Here is a 12,500-nt window from a genome sequence, read left to right as displayed (position 1 = left end):
CTTTGTAGGTTCTTCTTCTTCGTATTGGTCAGTTGTTGCTTCCTCTCCCCCCAGACTTGGGGCCGTGGGGCTATCCTTTTACCACCATGAGCCTGAGGTGAGTGGGGCCAGGGCTATATATCTGTGCACACCTTCAGGAGCCATGTCTCCATTTCGTCAGCCACAACCGTCAGGCCATGCATTCCGTTGGGTGTCAGATATATCGGACAGTCCTGGATGACGTGGTCTGCGGTTTGTTCCTAGGTGCCACACAGGCCCCATCTGTGCATGGATGAGTGGAAGCATCCGACACCGGTCCGGAGACGATCAAGCCTCAACCACGCCGGTATGGGTAAGTCCCTCCTGGTAGGGGAAGGACCGGCATTCGTTGGCTTTGTTGATAGGCGGATTGATGAGGCGGTTGTGAGCGCTGCGACACCACACCGGTGCGCAATATTCACTGGTGGAGTAGAGCAGGGCGAGGGCTGCTGTACGCAGTGTTTTCGCCCCGGAGCCCCAGCCTGATCGGACCAGTCGCTTCATCAACGCCACATGAGCTGTGAACTTCTTGCGCAGTGAGTCGAGGTGTCGGCGGAACGTGAGCGACCTGTCCAATGTCACACCGAGGTAGCTTGTTTCGGCGCAGCATGGCAGGAGTGTTCCATCGATGTGCACTTGGAGCTCACGTTTGGCTTCATTGTTGTTAAGGTGGAAGGCCACTGTCTTTGCCTCGCTGAGCTTCAATCTCCATTTCCGGAGGTATGCTGCTAGTGTCTGCATGTCCTGGCTTAGGGTCTCCTCCATGGCCTGCCAGTCTCCAGCGGAGTACACCAGCGAAAGGTCGTCTGCGTAGGCATACTTCCTAGAGACTGTGTTCGGCAGGTCGTAGGTGTGGATGTTATAAAGGAGGGGGGCCAGGACAGATCCCTGGGGGATGCCTTTTTTTAGGGTGTCGCAACCTGCTTCGCTCTCTGCTACCGGTGGTGAGGGTGAAGCTGCGGTTTCGGACAAGCTCCATGATTATGCTGACCATGTGCCTGTCCGGCAGCAGGCGGAGCAGCTTGCAGGTGAGGCCGCGGTGCCATACGGTGTCGTAGGCAGCCGTCAGGTCTATAAAGACGTAGATGAGACACTCGAGGTTCTTAAAAGGGATACATAACAGAGAAATGGGCCGGTAACTCTTGGGGTCCCTTTCAGGCTTGTTCAGCTTAGGGATCGCGACAACTAAGGCTCTTCTCCAGATTTTGGGGATCTTGAGTTGGTGCAAGCAGGAAGAGAGGAATGCTCTTAACCAGGACTTCAAGGCAGGCGCGGCATGGAGTATAAGCAGATAGAATCAGCCCCCTCGTCTTTGTAGTTGATTAAAAGGATTTTACAATCAACTCTACAGTCAATGGGTAACCAATGTAGAGTCACTGGTGTGGCCATCGTCGTGTTTTGGTTAAACGTCTAATGACTGCATTCTGGACCAACTGGGGTCAAGACACAGATGAGGGACTCAGGGTGGTGATGAATGAGTTACATTAATCAAGACAGGAGGAGACAAAGGCATGAATGACTGATTCCAGGTCTTAAAATCATAATACAGATTTGATTTTTTTCTCGTCAGTACTGCGTTTATGGTGTGTGTGTTAATAGTCTGTCTGTGTGTGTTTGTGTGTCTCTGAATGCACTGTACTGAACATGCTGCATGTGTGTGAGTGGCTCTGACTCTGTGTGTGTTCTGGGCTCTGACTCTGTGTTCTACCTGTGCAGGTGAAGGAGCTGTACCAGGGCGTTCTGGGGGGGCTGCGAGGCCTGGGGCTGGGCTGGTCGGGGGGCACGGGGAAGCAGGCAGAGGGGCGGGGCTACGAGGGGCTGCAGAGGGACGTGGAGAGGGAGCTGGCTCGTCGCAAGGCCCTGGGGCTGCAGGTGGGCGCTCTGCTGGACAGACAGCTGCAGGTTCTGAGGGCGGAGCTCCAGAGCCAGAGCAGGGCCCAGCAGGGCTTCACAGCCCGCCTGCGAGAGAGCCTCAGACTGCTGGGCCAGGCCTGCACACATCAGCCGCTCTGGGATCAACACACTTACCAGTAATGTCTGAATCATATGCTACAGTGATGTCTGAATCTGTATCTCTATGCTTACCAGTAATGTCTGGATCAGTGTCTCTATGCTCACCAGTAATGTCTGAATCACATGCTACAGTGATGTCTCAATCATTATCTCTACGCTTACCAGTGATGTCTGAATCATTATCTCTACGCTTACCAGTATTGTCTTAGAGCTTGCAGTGACATGATTATCTGCTATAGCGAATGTTTGATTCATTGGTTGTGTCAGGTTTCACTGTGTCGCTGGTCAGTAGCGCGTCCACCCTCACTGCCCACGCTGGGGGTCGATCTTGGGCCATCTGACTCACCAACGCACATGACGACCTTACATACAGTAATCACCGCTTTAGCCAGCTACTGTACGGCACCAGAAAGCTAGCAATGACATGGGTGGCCGGTATTTGAATTTTTATTTGAAGGATCGTCCCTTAAGATGCATAATCTCATGTTCGAGGGGGTCCTATAAACACAAATACAGACATACAGGCAAATATAAAGACACAACAACATTACATTCAATGACATACACTACAAATACACAGATACAGACAGCTGTCCCATCCACACCCCCATACCTCAACTATTGTACCAGGAAATAAATTACACTGACCTATATAATAAATCAAACACATCAGCATAAAATGCAATTATTAAAAGCATGAACAGGTGAGAAAAAATATACAGTATATATATACATATATATATATACTGTATGTTTTTTCTCTCTCTCTCTCTCTCTCTCTCTCTCTCTCTCTCTCTCTCTCTCTCTATATATATATATATATATACTATATGGTTTTTTTTCTCTCTCTCTCTCTCTCTCTCTCTCTCTCTCTCTCTCTCTCTCTCTATATATATATATACACTGGGGAGTGAGTTTTTTTTTTACCAATTCAACTCGGTTACACTTGGTTCGTTGATTGATTATTGTTCCTTATTGGCTGATGAGTTAATGAGTCTGCTGGTTGATTGCAGTGTGGTGCAGAGGGTGTGGTCCCTGGCGTCGGAGCTGGCGGAGCAGGTGAGAGGGGAGTGCCAGCGACAGGGGGCCTGGGCGGTGCTGGGGGTCGGCGCCGGGGCAAAGCTGCTCTGCCCCGACACCGGCGCCATCCTCACCAAGGACGACATCATCGGTGAGCCAGGCCTGCCAAACCCCACCCACCTATTCCTAATTCAACCTCCACCCACCTACTCCTAATCTAACCTCCACCCACCTACTCCTAATCTAACCTCCACCCACCTACTCCTAATCTAACCTCCACCCACCTACTCCTAATCTAACCTCCACCCACCTACTCCTACTCTAACCCCCACCCACCTACTCCTAATCTAACCTCCACCCACCTACTCCTAATCTAACCTCCACCCACCTACTCCTAATCTAACCTCCACCCACCTACTCCTAATCTAACCTCCACCCAACTACTCCTAATCTAACCTCCACCTACCTACTCCTACTTACTAACCACTAGACATATCGCTAGCTCTAACCCTAGCTCTAACCCTATCTCTAACCATAGCTCTAACCCTAGCTCTAACCATAGATCCAACCCTAGATAGCTCTAACCCTAGCTCTAACCCTATCCCTAACCCTAGCCCTAACCCTAGCCCTAACCCTAACCCTCGCCATAATAATAATCCTAACCCTGACAAATTGTTTGGAAATCCTGGAATAGCACACAGGTGCTAATGCCTAGTAGTACACACAGCCGTCACCATGAGTCTGAGTCATGGATGTATGGTCTGAGTCACCTCCGTACAGCACTGCACACATCTCAGTCTCTCAGAGCTGGAAACAAATACTTCTGCTGCCATCTGGTGGCCATCACCTCACCTCTCACCTCTGGGAGAGAAGGGAGGAGATCAGTCTGGATCAGTCTGGCCCCCGGGTGAATACTGTTTTTTTGCTTCCCTCTGGAATATGTAGAGGTGGGTCGTATGCCCACCTCCCTTGTTCTCTGTAAAGCGCATTGTGTTGCCTCTGGGTATGAAATGCGCTCTACAAATAAAGCTTTGATTGATTGATTGATGGATCAGTGAGGGTATTGACTCAATACAATAGGCCGTGAAAATTATACATAACTTTACTGATCTATTTCATAGTGGAAAGTCACATTTTTGTCTATCTACACAACCCGTCGCCCATACTGTACAACCCAGTCCACCTATCTCTATTATGTAGTGAACCTCTGTTGGAGCCATTAACCCTAGAAGGGAATTTTGTGGAAATGTGTGTTATACTGACCTTTGTTGATCCTGTGGAAGGTTTAGTATTTTCTGTTGGTACTTACCTGTACTTACCTTTGGATCTGATCCTGTGGAAAGAAATTGATTGCTATAATTTGCACTGGATAGTACATACATTTGTTGTAGTTTGTTGTTGTAGCCCATAGCCCATAGTATATTATGGTAGTTTTTGTTGAAGTATCCCACCTACTGGCCTGGTGTGGTCACTGCACTGAGGTGTGCATTCCTTACTAGCAAGGGTTAAAAGTAAGATGGCTGCCTCCCTTTGTAGTGGAAAGTATGGAAGCAGGCCTCTCGGCTAGTTAAGGTTTTTCAAGCGTTATTTTGGCAGTGTTGAAGCATAAGTATAGTTTGTTTACCATGTACCCATCCACAACCCATACTCTGGTTCCTGACCACGCCAGAAGCACCAAAACGGTGAGTCAAGTCAACAAACAATTGCTGCGGAACGCATTGAAGCCCATGCTGATACCTGCTCATGATTGGAACTTGTTGAATGAAATGAAAGTGGAATAATTTTGAAACAATAGCAATTACAACCTCACTCCTCTCTCTCTCTCCACTTCTCTCTCCTCCTCTCTCTCTCCACTTCTCTCTCCTCCTCTCTCTCTCCACTTCTCTCTCCTCCTCGCTCTGCTCCCCAGCCCCCGATGGTACCATACGAGCATGCGGGGCGGTCCACTCTGACCCGACCACGGGCTTAATTCGACCCAGTGCCCATGCCCACATGCTCCTGGGCAGCGGCCACAGTATGGCGGTTCCCCCGGACTTCCTGCTCCACCCCCAGACCGGCAGGCTGTTGCCCGTGGCGGGCAGCGTGGCCTACGACCCGATCAGCTCCACGCTGGTCCTGACCACTGACTCCTGCACTGGTGAGGACGGGGGAGAGAGAGGGAGGGAGAGAGAGAGAGAGAACGAGAGAGGGAGAGAACAAGAGAGGGAGAGAGAGAATAAGAGAGAGAGCGGGAGAGAGAGAAAGAGATAGAATGAGAGAGGGAGAGAGAGAGAGAGGGAGAGAAAGAGAGATAGAAAGAGAGAGAGAGTGAGAGAGAGAGAAAGAGAGAGAGAGACATCCTGATAAAGACATCCTGATAAAGACAAGCCAATGAAAAAAATAAAGCACAAAAAGGCATCAACTGAATTTGACCTAAATCCAAAACAATAGAGATTTTTCTCAAGTGAGTGTATTTTAGGTCTCATCCTGTCCAGGTGTGTTACCAAGGAGTGGATGTAGAACCCAGCATAGCACATTCATATTAGTTGAAATTTGTGCTGAATATTAATATATAGCTATGGTTCTACAATACCCATGTATCTCTCTGTCTCTCCTCCCTCTGTGCAGGAGACAGCAGGAAGTGGGAGTGTCCCCTCCTCCCCTTCGTCCCCTACCCAGTGTCCCGCCACTCCGACCAGCCCCTGGCCCCCACCAGACTGAGGGGCCTCCGGCCCGGCCAGAGGCTCCAGCTGGGGGCCCCCATGTCGGACCTGGACACCGGGCTCCTGGTGCCGGTTCTGGCTGTCACCATCCACCCCCAGACTGGGCTGGTCTACCCCCTGGGAGGGGTGGCCGTCTGCCCCCTCACCCGCCTGCCCCAGCCCATACAGCTGGGCGCGCCCTCGCTGGACCCACGCACGGGCAGCGTGGTGCTCACCGCTGGGGTCGGCCTGGACCCGGTCACAGGTGAATATAGCTGGTTCTGGAGACGAACCAGACACACATCACTATCACCCTGTCAGTCTGGAAGGATCCAATCCTAAGTCCTTATCACTGCGTCTGTAGCCAAACACTTTAGTATTGCCGGGTCTCTGGACCCAGTAACAGGCCAAGGAAGGGATTCAGCCCACTAGGGTCAGAACAGGTAGAGGAGGTCTAACAGGTGAGTTGAGAATGTCATGCTGTTCCTGTCTCTCTTTCTCTCTCTGTCTCTCTCTCTCAATTAGTCAGTTCACCCTTTGCTTGGTTGTTCCCTCCTCCAGGGGCGGTGGTGCCAGTGGGCGGAGTCTTGCTGGGCGAGTCGTTCATCGAGCCTCTGAGTGGTCGGCTGGTGCGGGTGGGAGGGGCCAGCGTGAGGGCGGGGCAGCTGGTGCCCCATGTGGGAGGATACCAAGCTCTGCTGGACGGCCAGGTGAGATGGAGGACTGTAGTAGTCAAGACTACACATGTGTATCCACATATTCTGGCTATACACCAGGGTGGGAATTACACGATGCCCTTCCCTCTGTCCTTGATGCCCCGAAAATAATTCTACCCCCTGCGGCCACCATGGCTTTTGTGCCCCTTTTAGTGGAAGGGGCTATGTTAACACCAGGCCCCCAGGATTCGAAATCTAAAGTGAAGCCCTATAGGACCGCGCCATCTTTGGAACAAACGCGTCATTGATACCTTTGACATGCGCAGTCAAAGGTACCAATGATGCGTTCTTGTAGTCCACGAACAGATTGCGTTCATGTGAAATGCAAACGCGTGTTTATGGCTCTCCCCGCTCTGAGTTAGCAATGAAAAGTATATATCTGTTACGCGATGGGCAGCCAGGCGAAATAGCTCCAGGCGGGTTAGCCGCGAATTTCATGCCGCAACGAGAGATCCCGTCTCTGGGTGGACAGCTGTTCAACTCGCCTGGGACCAGGGCCCCTGGAGCTATTTCGCCTGGCTGTCCATCGCGTTGTTGTTGAATTCATACGGCTCCGTATGATTCAACCGTAGGCTTCAAATCCTTTTATTTCACTCAATGGCCTTTGTGCCTTGACATGTGGCCTTTGTGCCCTAAAAGATTGAGTGACACCGAAGGCCAAATGGCCTTGCCCCAAAAATGACGGAATTCCTACCCTGGTATACAGGTATACTGATCTGATGTTCCTTGATGTAGTAGGTAAGTAAGTCGCCTTGAGAACCAATGTTCCTAGTGGCCCCCAGGGGGCAGGAGTCTCCTGTTTCTATAGTGTGAGACAGCTTGATGTACAAGTCCACCACCTGGACATGATCCAGTCCTTGATGCTGAGCCAAGCAAGGAAGCATTGGGAACCATTTTTATAGTTTCTGGTATGACTCAGCCGGGGACTGATCTCACAACCTCCCAGTCTCAGGGCGGATTCTCTGACCGCAAGGCCACAGAGCTGGTCCTGCGGTTCCTTGATACTTCCTTCTTTATGTGTTCCTTCCCCCTCATGGCTGATCCAGGTGCTGCTGGCGCAGGTCAGACTCATAGAGCTGCTGAGAGGTCTGGAGGAGAGATGGAGCTCTGGGGACATGAGCCTGCAGGCCAAGCCCCGCCCCCACGCTGACCCGGCCCCGCCCAGCCCAGCGGACCTGGAACATCTGCGCTCTGCAGCCTCTGACCTGCAGCAGGCCTGGGGGACGAGCCTGCACTGCCAGATGCAGCTGCTGACCAGACTGGAGATGCTGTTGGACTGGGCCTCTGGGGTGGCCAGGGACGGAGGGGTGCTGGGTAGGTGGGGGTGGGAAGGGGATGGAGGGGTGCTGGGTGGGTGGGGGGTGGAGGGGTGCTGGGTAGGTGGGGGCGGGGGGTGAGGGGTGCTGGGTAGGTGGGGGGTGGGGGGTGGAGGGGTGCTGGGTAGGTGGGGGTGGGGGGATACTGGGCAGGTACGGGGGGAGGGTAGAGGGGTTCTGAGCGTGAAGGAGGGGAGGGAGAGGGGAGGAGATGGATGGGGCTGGGGCATCGGCATTATGGAGAGGCACAGGATGGCGGGGTGTTGGGTAGGTGGGGCTGGGTAGGGAGTGGTAGTGATGGATGGGGGTTAGGTGAGTTTTACTGTATTAATATGTACACCTGTTGTGTCACCTTTTCCTCTAACCATCCGAGAGATCGAAACCTAAAGAGTCTCAAATAGTACAACTACACATTGAACCCAGTTGCGTGACCCTCCTCCTCTCCTCCCCAACCGCCTCCACCCTCCAGGCGAGCTGCCCCTCCCCGGATCGGAGGTGTGTGTTCCAGCCCTGCTGGGGCAAGAGTACCCTGACCCCCTGGGGTCCGGCCTCCGGATCCCTGTCCTAGGGTCACAGCTGGACCCCCTGTCTGGATGCACGGTGCCCCTGGCTGGAACCATGGAAGACCCGGATGGGAAAGGTAAGTGTCGGAACAGAACACGGTCTAATTAGGAACATGGTGACACTAAACAAACAAACTAGCTAAACAAACAAACAAATAAACCTTTTTGTAGAAAAGGCGATGGTGCAAGGGCCAAAAGGCCTTAGAGCGTACCACACAAAACACTCCATCATAAAAATGCCTTTCTCAAGATGGCTGCCATTTATCACATAAATGGCATGGTCACACTAAGCTTTTTTGGGGTATAAAAGGCAGTGGCACATTCACCGGCCAAGCGTTGATAACTATTGTAAAATGGCGGCTGCTGTTTAAAGAGTTTATTAGTGGTGTAGCCTTCAGTAGGCCTGCCCTAAAATGGCCCTGATCCAACAGTTGTTATAAAACACCTCTGGCAGTGCTGTGACTCTGATGGCAATCAGGTTGAGCAGAGACAGGACACTGTGTGTGTGTGTGTGTGTGTGTGTGTGTGTGTGTGTGTATAGTGTGTAGTGTATCAGTCAGTGAAGAAAGGAGGATGTTCTCCACCCTGGGCCTAATTAATTACCTCAGACTGGGGGAGAAAGGAGAGATATACACACACACACACACACACACACACACACCCTGGGGTCTGATTACATCACTGTGATGGCTCTTACTATTGTAGGAAATGAGAGATGGAGCCAGAGATAAAAGATAATTTCTGAAGCATTACCTCAATAAAGCTGGCTTCTCTCTAGATTTGTTCCTATATTGATGTGTGCTGTAATTGTGTTTGTGTGTGTGTGTGTGTGTGTGTGTGTGTGTGTGTGTGTGTGTGTGTGTGTGTGTGTGTGTAGGTGTTTGTGTGCTTGTGTATGCCAAGTCCTCGAGTGGTGTATGCCTGGAACAGAACTATTTAGTATGGAAAAATGTGTTTGAGATCAGACAGAGGCTAATGTGGCCATTGAGACAGACAGAGCTGAGCATCTCATCTCTGGTACATCAGAGTGATTAGGACACAGGAAACCAAGACGCAGAGTGATTAGGACACAGGAAACCAAGACACTGAGTGATTAGGACACAGGAAACCAAGACACTGAGTGATTAGGACACAGGAAACCAAGACACGCAGCAGCCAGGATCTAACCACACAGATTTGAGATTTTAATACTAAAATATGTCTGTCTCTGTCCAAATCTCTCTTCATATCTCTCTCCCTCTCTCTCTTCACTCTCTCTCTCTCCCTCTCTTCACTCTCTCCCTCTCTCTTCACTCTCTCTCTCCCTCTCTCTCTTCACTCTCTCTCCCTCTCTCTCCCTTACTCCCCCTCACTCTCTCTCTCCCTCTCCCCCTCTCCCTCTCTCTCTCTCCCTCTCTCTCTTCACTATCTCTCTCCCTCTCTCTCTTCACTCTCTCTCCCTCACTCCCCCTCACTCTCTCTCTCCCTCTCGTCACTCTCTCTCTCCCCCTCTGTCTCCCTCACTCTCCCTCACACTCTCCCTCTCTCTTCACTCTCTCTCTCCCTCTCCCCCTCTCTCTCTTTCTTCACTCTCTCTCTCTCAGACAGATGAAGACAGCTCAGGATCATTGAAGGAAGTTATTTTTTCTCACATCCCTGTTGAGTTATCCTGATATCAGACAGAATCGGCAACTCGTTGCACTCTATTGAGAACTTCCATTTAGAATCAACTTGGAGACTCGAACGTCTGGGCCCGGACTACAGTTGATGGGCGGTGCACGAAAATAAAAAAATGTGACCATTTAATACATTTAATTGGCTAGAATTATTATCTGTTTATCGGTTAAATGGTCAACTGTTAACATCCCTACAGGACTGCAGGATTACTGTAATACTGAGATAGGGGAGGCGAGAGAGGGAGATGAGAGGGAGAGAGACAAGACGACAGACGGGTGAGAATCTGTCTCGGGAGTCACAGTTAGAATCTGTAGTTATTAATTACAGTTTGTATTTCCAATGCAAAACATAATGTTTTATTTATAGGGTTGTTTATAGGGTTCAGACAGACTTAAACCTGTTTGGTTAAAAAATAAAATATAAGAGAAAGAGGGAGAGATGAAAAGTAAAATATGAGGATGTGGAAATATATTTCATAACTAATTATATGCAAACATTAAATCAATTTGATGCTTTGAATGCTCAAAAATTGCATTGCCAATGAATGTTATTAGGAAATACGATTTAACGCAACGTCCGGTATAAACCACACCCACTTCCGGTTTCTATCTGAATACAGATACAAATACAGGCAATTATGTTGATTGAACAGATAGAGACTCAGATAAGGACGTCTTGGTGCATTCCTAGTGAATATTCATAATCTTCCTGAGGGGTCCTTCACCCCTCCAGCTCTCTGATATGACAGGCTGTGGTTTTCAATGTGTGGAACTCCAGCCTCCCCAGGACGACACTGAAAGACTAATGCATGCTTTTATCAGTAGAAGGCTGGATTACTGTAATGCTCTCCTATCTGGTCTGCCAAAGAAAGCTATTAGCCAACTTCAGATAAAACAAAATGCTGCAGCGCGTGTCCTCACTAAGACCAGAAGGAGGACACACATCACACCAGTCTTACAATCACTACACTGGTAACTGGTCAGTTTGAGAATAGATTTAGTAGATAACTCCGCAGTGGCAAAGCCCCAGGGACTGATGAGATCTGTCCAGAAATGCTGAAGGCGCTGGGTGTTGAGGGGCTGTCTTCGTTGACACGCCTCTTTAACATTGCGAGTAAGCCTGTTGTTGTGTACAGGTCTCTACGTGTTTGTTGCATGTCTGGTGATTTTTCACACTTTTACTCACTGATCTGAACATATATTTGATGTTGTATGGCTTTATTCAGTTCAGTGTATTAGCTTGTCCAGATACAATTTTAGGTTTAATTTAATGATGGTATGATTTATTTTTGCTATCATGTGATGCTGCAGATCTCTGTTGTGTGTGTGTTGCAGGCCTGGTGTGTGTTCAGATCTGTATGTGTGTGTGTGTGTGTTGCAGGCCTGGGGTGTGTGTTCAGATCTCTGCTGTGTGTGTTGCAGGCCTGGTGTGTGTTCAGATCTGTATGTGTGTATGTGTGTGTGTGTGTGTATTGCAGGCCTGGTGTGTGTGTTCAGATCTCTGCTGTGTGTGTGTGCGTGTGTGTGTGTGTGTGTGTGTGTGTGTGTGTGTGTGTGTGTGTGTGTGTGTGTGAGAGAGAGAGGGTGTGTGTGTGTTGCAGACCTGGTGTGTGTGTTCAGATCTCTGCTGTGTGTGTGTGTGCGTGTGTGTGTGTGTTGCAGGCCTGGTAGCGATCCGCTGTGGGGCTGTGGCGGTGGACCCAGTGACGGGGGGGCTGGCCACGGTGGTGGGGGCCAGGCTGGACCTCAGCCGGCAGACCGTGGTGCCCGTCACTGCCCCCTACTGGCTGGCCGTGGGAGAGCTCCCTGACAGTGTGCAGGTACCTCTACTGTTGGAAAGACCCCTTGGTGTTTGTGGGGGACGTGTCACGTGGGGACCTATAGTGATTACGTATTAACATCCATGTGAAGTTGCCAGCTGTGATCAGCGAAGGTCAAAAGGGCATGAAGGTCTCCTTTAGAGTCGTTTTTCAATTTTCAACAGACACTTGGTTAAATCCCCATTTAAAATCCTCATAAAACAACCGTTAACAATGTTGACAATGTTGTTGTTGTTTTCTGATAATATTAATAATGTTGGTGATGATGATGATGATGATGATGCCGTTGCTGTTGTTTTTGCGGCACCCTGCCAGGTGGAGGCACTGCAGAGGGAGGCGTGTGTGAGGACCAGCCAATGGCAGCAGCAGAGACAGAAGGAGGAGGAGCTTCTGTCCGACCTGGACGCAGCTCTGCAGCACTGTCTCTGTGCATCCTCTTCAGACCTGACTGAACAGGTGAGCAGCCTCTCTAGACCTGGCTGGACAGGTGAGCAGCCTCTCTAGACCTGGCTGGACAGGTGAGCAGCCTCTCTAGACCTGGCTGAACAGGTGAGCAGCCTCTCTAGACCTGGCTGGACAGGTGAGCAGCCTCTCTAGACCTGGCTGGACAGGTGAGCAGCCTCTCTAGACCTGGCTGGACAGGTGAGCAGTGCTGTCTTACATCGGAGAGCTCCAGTATGCATTCATCAGGATGTGTT

At 50.4% G+C, this 12,500-nt stretch overlaps 1 protein-coding gene across 1 annotated transcript in view; it reads left to right on the top strand.

Moving 5' to 3' along the window:
* Positions 1-3,021: 3,021 nt before the first annotated feature.
* The window catches only part of LOC311322760 (uncharacterized protein), a gene marked incomplete at both ends in the record, with an annotated part of 30,138 nt that continues 20,659 nt past the window's right edge, over positions 3,022-12,500 (top strand). Inside the window, 8 exons of the mRNA XM_084454866.1 lie at positions 3,022-3,202; positions 4,961-5,188; positions 5,659-5,997; positions 6,294-6,442; positions 7,495-7,762; positions 8,234-8,404; positions 11,645-11,802; positions 12,118-12,258. Coding sequence (XP_084310992.1) covers positions 3,022-3,202; positions 4,961-5,188; positions 5,659-5,997; positions 6,294-6,442; positions 7,495-7,762; positions 8,234-8,404; positions 11,645-11,802; positions 12,118-12,258 — 1,635 coding nt within the window. The remainder of the gene's footprint in view (positions 3,203-4,960; positions 5,189-5,658; positions 5,998-6,293; positions 6,443-7,494; positions 7,763-8,233; positions 8,405-11,644; positions 11,803-12,117; positions 12,259-12,500) is intronic.

The sequence above is a fragment of the Borostomias antarcticus genome, assembly GCF_949987555.1.
Source record: "Borostomias antarcticus genome assembly, chromosome: 1".
NCBI lineage: Eukaryota > Metazoa > Chordata > Actinopteri > Stomiiformes > Stomiidae > Borostomias > Borostomias antarcticus.
This window is presented reverse-complemented; position numbering and strand designations above follow the sequence as displayed.